Source organism: Pongo abelii, chromosome 19 (assembly GCF_028885655.2).
Source record: "Pongo abelii isolate AG06213 chromosome 19, NHGRI_mPonAbe1-v2.0_pri, whole genome shotgun sequence".
Classification (NCBI taxonomy): Eukaryota; Metazoa; Chordata; class Mammalia; order Primates; family Hominidae; genus Pongo; species Pongo abelii.
Genome location: NC_072004.2, coordinates 84566501 through 84575762, shown reverse-complemented (window position 1 = coordinate 84575762; position 9262 = coordinate 84566501). Strand labels below are relative to the sequence as shown.

Genomic DNA, 9262 nt, shown 5'->3' with positions numbered 1-9262 from the left:
TCATATAAGGCATTTAGTTGGTGCATCTGAAAATTATGCTTTCAAAATGTTCAAAGGCTTTCTGTAACTGAACTTTCTTTTTTCTTCTTTTTTCCCCTAGCTATTGCTCTACAATATTTACTTTACCCTGTTAATGAACAGGACAAAATGGTTAAAAAAGAGATAAGTGTGTGTCAACAAATTCAGGCTCTTCTGTACAAGAATTTTCTTAAAAAATGGAGAATAAAAAGAGAGAGTTTATTGGTATGATTCACTATATATATATTTCTATATATATATATATATTTCCATAGTTAATAAATGAAAATCCACCATATAATATTATGCCATTTTTATTACTTTTCTTATTTACAAATTCTGATTTTTAATTATCATACTGGCTAGTTGATTTGAGATTCTAAATACTGCAAAATGATATATTTTGCAAAATAGGATATTATTTGTGTCAAATGTGAAATTAACTAAAAAGCTCATCTGACAGCTCCTGAAAAATAATCTTTTGCAGAATAGAACCAGCCATTTTCCACATAATTAATGCATTCAAATCTCAGAGTCATTCTGATTTACTCTTAGCTAACTTCTGTGTTGGGGGCAGGGACAGCCAGGGGAAAGATAAGCTAGGCAAAATAAAATAGATTTTTACATGAGCAAACCCTGATACTATTTGGGGAGATTTCGATTAACATCATGTTATTTGGTAAGGCTGGGAAAATATCTATGAGTAAAAATTTGCAAACTTTTTTGGAATCTTCAAAGCCGTGCTTTTGGTAAACATAGAATGGTTTCATGGAATAAGATCACAGATTGTCAATACCTTTGCATTCTTTTGAGTTTCTTGTATGCTGACATGAATATGAAGACATCGCTTTGTGTCACTATGAGATATAACTGGATTTGCCCTGACCATGTAGAGATTGCAGTCTGTTCAGAAATAGTCAATACCATTTCAGTGGGTGCTAACAGGATTTATATCATCCTTTTAAATCTCTGCAATAGCTTCCGAAGCAGTTTAATCAAATATTTCGCTTCATCTGTTGAAGAAGGATACATCTATATTTATTACTCACTAGAATTTAAAAAAATGTATATCAATCCAGAAATGTGAAAATATTGGTACAATGAACACCTATACATCCACCATCCAGATTTGACAGCTGTTAACATCTTGCCATCTTTGCTTCATCTCTCTGTCTCCTGTTCTTCCCCAAAATATATGTAATGGCTAAATATTTTAGTATCTCAAAAAATTAAGAACCTGGTTCCCTACGTTACCACTATCCCACTACACAAAATTAAAAACAATTCCATATCATCTAGTTCCATGGCCAAATTCAATTTTCCAAATTTCCCCCAAAATGTCTTTTAAGGTTGATTTGTTCAGGAACCAGTGAGACAAAACTAGTTATCCTGTTGAATATTCCATGTTCTCTTTTTATATGATTGCCTCTCCATGCTGTCATTTAAGTCATTCCTTTATCATCTATATTTTTTGTAAGCAGTGAGCTGGATCTAAAAGCAGGATCCAATTCTGGTTAAATATTTTTGGCAAGAATATCTTCTATGTGATGCCATATACTTATGTTGCTTCAAATATGAGGGCATAAAATCAATGGCATTCCCACTAATAGGGATGCTAAATCACTGGGTTAAGATTGATTGCAATTGTTGATATTATCTCAAAAGTTGTGTATTTTTGAAAGGGTGTTTTTTTCTTTAAAAGATAGATATTAATTGGGGCAGAAAAAAATTACAGACTGAAATGAAGTCATGCTCAATGGCAATACATTCTGCCTTAAAAATGTGTTTGGATGTTTCTCACTGGTCTGGACCACGTTATAACATGGCTCATTTCTCTTTTGTGTGCTGGAGGAATGGACAATAACATTGTTTATAGGGCTATATTTGTGCATCTTTTCGGAACACTTCAGAGCTACCTGTTTTCCTGAACAGCCTCCTAAAGTCCTGGGAAGTGTGGATCAGTTTAATGACTCTGACCTGGTAGTGGCATATACACCAGTCAGTAACATAACACAAAGGATAATGAATAAGATGGCCTTGGCTTCCTTTATGAAAGGTGTGTTGTCCAATAACCAATGTTTCAGTATTATGTGACTTAATTTTCAAGTTCTTTTTGCAGGTTGAATTTACTTACCTAGCCTGTGGGTCAGTGACTCTCCACTGAGGCAAAGATTCTCATTATATATGCAGTACAGGGGTTGGTGTGAGGCTAAGGGTAGGTGGGTAACAGATGAAATAGATTTACTTTTGTTTGTTTGTTTGTTTTTAATGATATGCATACTGTTTGCCCTTTATACTAGAACATATTGTTGCAGTAGGAAAAAAAAAGATTGGACCCATTTTAGATGATACAAATTTCACTTTTCCAAAACTTAACTTAAAAACCTTTCTATTTGGATTGGTATTCTATAATTTAAAGAGTTTCAAAAAATTTTAAGGATTTAATTATTTTCAATTGAGATTGAAATAAATATAGTTCCCAGTATATAGGAATTATAAATCAAAGATGTTTGAAATTCAAACTCAAGCTTAGCAATGGCGTTGAAAAAGCATTACTATTTGGTGTATAAAAATAGTTAAACTGTATAGTTCAGGGCATGTAAAATCTATTTAAAATCAAATCAGGTATTGGCTACTGAAAGTCAACAAATTCACAGCCCTTGATCATAGAGTAGTGAGGCTTTTTTTTTTTTCCCCATAAGACTTTTTCTGCATATCTGGACTCAGAAAATAGATGTCTCTATGTTATGTAGGATGCTGCATTTATTTGATGTATGCATCTTATAAAGAAATAAGAATACCCGAGAGTCATACTTACTATGTGAGACCTTTGCCTACCATCCTTTATATCTCTACTGCCATTAGGAGTAACTATTGGTGGTCAGCTGTGGTCTCTGGCCTCTCCATAGAGGCCTTTGCTCCTGCATAGGGAAGTATCAGGATAAAATTTTATTTTCTTCAGCAATCTTAGCCTACCATCAAATTTCTCTTGTTGTTAGCCCTCATTCTGCCAGAGTTCTGAACATTGGCCATTTCATCCTTTTGTACATTTTATCCAATCTGTTAACATCTCAGCTCTAATCACTGCTTTTTCTTGTGAAAAAGTTTTTTGGTGTCTGGATTGCCATGCCAAGGGACACCTCCAAACTCTGAATTTTAATTATTTTATGCAAGTTGCTAATATTCTGTGCCTAACCTATCCAAGCTTTGGAATGGGTATTGTTATCCCTGGCTGCTTTACCCTGTTTTGTAATTCTTCATTGCAGTTTCTGGAGCTTTGACTTTGGTGGGCCTCCCTTACTTGCATTGTTTACATGTTCTGCCTGACCACAGTGTTGATTCTGCCCTGATCTGTCTCAACTCACTTCCTTTGTGTAGTCATTTACCTCATTTTTTCTGAACTCATGAAGCATTTACTAAAGCCTCAGGGACTATTCTTCCTGTATGCACAGTGTAAGCTAATGGCCGCTTTCTGTCTTAGTCTCATGGACCATTGGACTCTGTCTCTTCCTTATATAACATATCACATTCCAGCTACCATGCTCGCCTGTTCCAACCACAGCTCCTCTCTCACTGTCTTATTCTACATTTATCTAACTCTTGCTTTTTAGCATAAATATTCATGGTTTGGCCTTGACAGTATTTTTTATACCTCTAGAGAAAATCAGTGATGTTAGCACTGTCCTCATAAAAGTTTCACCGCCTGACTCTATATTGGGAAGGATGAGGAGTTTTGAAAGGTATGGCTACAGCATAAAATAAACAGCTTTTTCATCTTAATGTAGATTTCACCCTGAGTGAGATTTAAAATTAATAAAATTTTTAGAACATAATACATAAACATGTAAAAAAGGAGGCACTAATTGGACTTCAGTGATTTTCAAAGCTTCTGTTAGTAATAGATCTATTAAAAACACTTACTGGGTGGATTACTCCTGCAGATTGTAAACTCGTTCATTATGCACTGATTACTATAAACTTAATTCTTAGAGAGTGTTCTTGACCTCAGAGAATCTGTAGGTAGACTATATTTTTGATTTTTGTACTCTGATTCTTTGTATACAGTTTACCTCTAGTGTACTATTTTCATGTGATAGATATCAGTTTATAATCTTGGCAGAAAAAAAGAAAACACCAAATTATCAGTATTTGTATTGCTTACTTTAAATATTTTTCCTTTTAATTCTTAAATTATTTTAGTCACTAAAGTAATATCTACTTTAAAAAAAAGTTGAATAGTACAAATTTGTATGAAGCAAAAATATGAGAGCTTTTCCTTTCATCTTCACCACTACTTCCTGTCTCCCTACCCCTCATTCAAATTGTGTGTATCTTTTAAGGCAGATATGCACATGGTCATGTATAGAATATGTTTCTATGCTTACATAGGCACATAAGTTCAGTTTTCTTTACCAAAATGAGATCACACTAAAAACAATATGCTGCCAATTTTTAAAAGACAATGTGTCATTTGTGTCCTTTCATGTATTTGCATTGAACTTAAAACAATAGAGTTTCACTCAACCTTTTACTAAGAGGCAACTATCCAGAAATAATATATAATACTACTAATTTTATATAAAACAAGCAATTGTATTTTGTTTTTGTGTCCTCTAGTAATAAGTTTACATGATTATCTGTTTATGTTTTTCATACATGGTAGGAAGAACAGTCCTTGGGACACCAGATGAAGACCATGGATATAGCACTTCCAAAAAAGTACCATGACATGGTGGGAGTTATATTTAGTGATACTTTATCATGTCGGCTGACGTTTAATTGGGGATATAGAATCCCAGTTATAAAGGAGCACTCTGAATACACAGGTAACTATACAAAAACTGATTATAATTTTTTTTTTGATGCTTCATGGAATCCCCTGTTTGGAATGACTGATAGGAATATTAATACAACCAAGTAAAGAATTAATATACATTTCCTCCTGAACTTAATCATCAGTCTTTAACTTAAGATGAGTCTCATTATTTTGGCAACTACTCATATATCCTTTTTTTTTTTTTTTTTGAGTTGGAGTCTCCCTCTGTCACCCTGGCTGGAGTGCAGTGGCGCGATCTTAGCTCACTGGAACCTCTGCCTCCCGAGATCAAGTGATTCTCCTGCCTAAGCCTCCAAAGTAGCTGAGACTACAGGCTAATTTTTTTGTATTTTTAGTAGAGACGGGGTTTTACCATGTTGTTCAGGCTGGTCTCGAACTCCTGACCTCAAATGATCCACCCACCTTGGCCTCCCAAAGTGGTGGGATTACAGGCATGAGCCACTGCACCTGGCATCATATGTTCTTTTTTCTCCAATTTTGTAGAGTACTTTAAAAATCCTCTATATCATATAATCATAGGCTTTGAGCTAACATTTAGATATTTTGATTTTTGAGCCAAAGTTAAAGTTTTAATTCCAGGAGTTGACTCCATTATGTAACTATGGACATGTTTTTCTTCTTCCCTAAAAAGCACTGTTGGGCCATATATGGTGAAATTTTTTGTTACTTGGCAAAGTACTGGCTCAAAGGGTTTGTAGCTTTTCAAGCTGCAATTAATGCTGCAATTATAGAAGTAAGTGCCTAACTTCAAAGCTATATTTTAAATCTGTATTTTCCCCTCTTTTTAAATATCTGCCTCATCCCCTGCCTTACTCTTACACTCTTAGGAGGTGATACTTTGCCTCTCATCCTCAGAGAAAACAAAAGCTGTCACATGGGAATATCTCCCAACTTCTAACATAAACCCTTTAAAACTACGGACCTATGACCCCCTACACCCATTCTTTTCCTTCTCTTTCTTCATCCCTAATGTCTTTCCTCAGTTTATGGTCTGGATCCCATCCCTCCCAACTTCATCAGCAAAGTTCAACTATGGACTTTTTGTTTTTGTCTCCTGTTTTCAATCTCTGCCTTTCTGCTAGATTCTTATCTTCAGGATTTAAAATTAATTTCTTCACTTATGGTCAAGACCTTCCTTTATCCACTTTCCTCTTCTCACAACTACCCTAACTTCCTTCTATTAATGGCTGTGTTTCTTGAAAGGGTTGTCCTCCTTTGACTCAACTCAACTCAATATTATCTATCCCTACCAGACCATCAAAAGGGCTTTTTCTAAGGTAAATAACAACTTCCATGTCAACTAACAACTTCTTAATTCCTCATCTTACTTGATTTTTCAACTAAATAACATAGATTCACCTGATTTCCCTTCTCCATTTCTAGCCTTTCCCTCTCAGTCTTCTTGCCAGCTTATCTCCCCTTACACTCCTACATCTTTCTATCTGTAGTTCCACAAAGTTCTATCTCAGGCATCTCTTTCTGTCCCATATGTTTTCTCTAGATAGTCTCATTTATTCCCGTACTTCTAATTATAATTTATATGCTGATGACTCCAAGAACTGTAACTTGTAGACTAGCAACATTTTTCTGTAAAGGACCACACAGTAAATATTTTAGGCTCTGCGGGCCAAATGTGTTGTAACTGTTCACCTCTGCTGTTGTAGTATGAAAGCCGCTGTAGATAACACAAACAAATGAGTGTGCCTGTGTTCAATAAAATGTTATATACAAAAACATGTGGTGGGTCAGATTTGGTCTGGGAACTAAAGTTTGCTGACCTCTAAAGGAGCTAGGGACTAAAAGAGCTAGACGTCTGCTCTAGCTCCATGTATCTGACTGTGTGCTGCATACCTCTACTTTGATGTCTCAAGCAATTCAAACTTAGTATGCGCAAAAATGAATGTGGATGTTTTTCTGTAAATGTGACTGAGTCTTATAAAATTTTCCCTATCTCAGTGAATGCTAAAACCACCTACTTGAGCAAAAGGAACTAGGGAATTATCAGGGAAAATTTTCTCTGTCTCACTCATCACATCCAATCTTTTACCTGGCCTCTTATTTCTAAACTCAAATTTATGTACTTCAGTTCTGCCACCTGCACAAGGCCACATCATTATCATATCTTGCCTAAACTGTGGGAGTGGTTTATTTCTTCAGCCTTATCTACAGTCTATTTATTTGTTTTTGTGGCAGGAACCTCTTTTCTGTGCTCCAACGCACTATACACCTTCTTTCCTTTTCATATACTGTTTACTCTGCTCAGTTTTCTTTTCCATCCTCAACAACCCCCACCCCCCGGCACACACAGTCTTTGTTTGGGAAAGATCACAGCCTTCAACACTCAGTAAAAATGTCACTTCTTTAGGGAAGCCTTTCTTGATTTTCCTACACTTTTCTTTGAACATAGTTACTCAATTGTAACTAAACAATTTATTATGCAATGATTTATTTAATATCTCTCCTTTCTTCTGCTGCGCTACAAAATGTAAATCTCTATGAGAATGAAGAGTGTTTCTGTTTGAATTGCTGCTGTTTCCCCATTACCTAGCACAGTATATTATGCATGACAGACCTTCAGTAATTTCTCAAATGACTCTTATAATTAATGTCAATTGGTACCAAAAGTTATTAAGATTGTTCTGATATTAATAGTTCACCATACTTTAAAATGATGAGAATATGTAAATACTGAAATTGAAAATAAAAAGTTTATGGTTTTCTAATATATTTTGTCTATAGTTCATAATAAATTTGTTAATGTCCCAATTTAGGTCACAACAAATCATTCTGTAATGGAGGAGTTGACATCAGTTATTGGAATAAATATGAAGATACCACCTTTCATTTCTAAGGGAGAAATTATGAATGAATGGTTTCTTTTTACTTGCTTAGTTTCTTTCTCTTCTTTTATATACTTTGCATCATTAAATATTGCAAGGGAAAGAGGAAAATTTAAGAAACTGATGACAGTAATGGGTCTCCGAGAGTTGGCATTCTGGTAAGTTAAGTTGCTACTTTACTGTATATCATACAATAATCATTAGAGAAACTAACTAGGTTCTTAAAAAATTGGACGCACTCTCAAGTTTCCTTCCACGTATTCAATTTAATCACCTTACTTGCATGAGAGTTTAAGATGCTTGCAGTAGAAAGTAAGTAAGGATTGTGCTTATATTTCCCTGAGTTGAAGAAAAATATATGATCATTCCATATTGCCAGAAAAATGCCACATGAAAACCACCCCAAACCCCGTGACCTCAAGCAGCAATTATTTATTCTTTCTCATTTGTCTGCAGTATGGGTGGACTTTGGCAGATCTAGTCTGGGCTTGGCCAGGCTTGGATTCAAGGTACAGGTTAGATCCAGGTGTTCTTCTTGTGACTCACTTCCTTCTTGGGCCAGTAGGCTAGCTGGCCATGGTCTTCTCATTCAATCACAGAAACACAAGGGGGCAAGTCTCTCTGTGCAAGCACATTTCAAGCTCCTGCTCACATCATATATAATAAAATCTCATTAAACTAAGTCACATGGACAAAACTAAAGTCAAGAGGGGAAGAAGTGTGTTCTGCCCACCATGAGGTCAAAGCTAGTCAAAGTGACAACCTCCCATTTAGTGACATGGGAAATTATGCTGCTTTTCATAACAGTGAGGAGCAGAAAAAAGTTCAAAAAATTTTGGACAATAAACGAATTTACCACAGTGTCACTGAGGCCAGGTCACATAGTCTGTAAAAATGTTATTTGGTTGGAATTCATCAAACGGTATCAGGATTAAATGAGGCAATATGTTTAAATCACACAGCACAAACAGTGTTCGGTGCTTGTTAGTGCATGGTAAAAGGCATCTCTCTCCATCTATATGGACTATGCATTTATATGTATATCTCTGCATTCATCCATTCCTTTAAGTATTGTCCCTTTTCCCCTAGACTTTGAGATAGTATACAATTATAGTAATAAAGTAAATATTTAATAATAATGAGAAATTATAGTCTAATAATTATAGAAATAATGATGAACATTGTTTAAGTACTTTACCGTGTTCTAGGGATGATAGAACTATTATCCACATTTTACAGGTAAGAAAACTAAAGCAGAGAAAAGTTAAGATTTTTCCCTAAAACCTATAACTTATAAACAATAAAGCCAGGAATCAAACCTAAGAAAACAGCACTCTTTTAGAGACTGTGCTACAAAACTCAAAAATATTAATAAAATAAATTTAATGACACGGGGGAAAAGGAGATAGAAAAAGACTTTTGTGAAACTGGCCTACAGAAATGCATACCATATTATTAGCTTTATGGTAGGTAAATACTAAGTTTGGATTCAGATTTGTCTGTCATTTTTTTTGCTATTTTTAACTGATGCATCATAGTTGTATATACTGTGGGGTACATGTGGTAT

General features: G+C 34.9%; 1 protein-coding gene across 1 annotated transcript in view; it reads left to right on the top strand.

Annotated features, from left to right (window-relative positions):
- Window positions 1-504: 504 nt before the first annotated feature.
- The window catches only part of ABCA10 (ATP binding cassette subfamily A member 10), a 79213-nt gene continuing 70455 nt past the window's right edge, over window positions 505-9262 (top strand). The window contains 5 exon segments of the mRNA XM_063718261.1: window positions 505-2074; window positions 4682-4709; window positions 4711-4844; window positions 5485-5588; window positions 7627-7853. Coding sequence (XP_063574331.1) covers window positions 2041-2074; window positions 4682-4709; window positions 4711-4844; window positions 5485-5588; window positions 7627-7853 — 527 coding nt within the window. The 5' untranslated portion in view covers window positions 505-2040.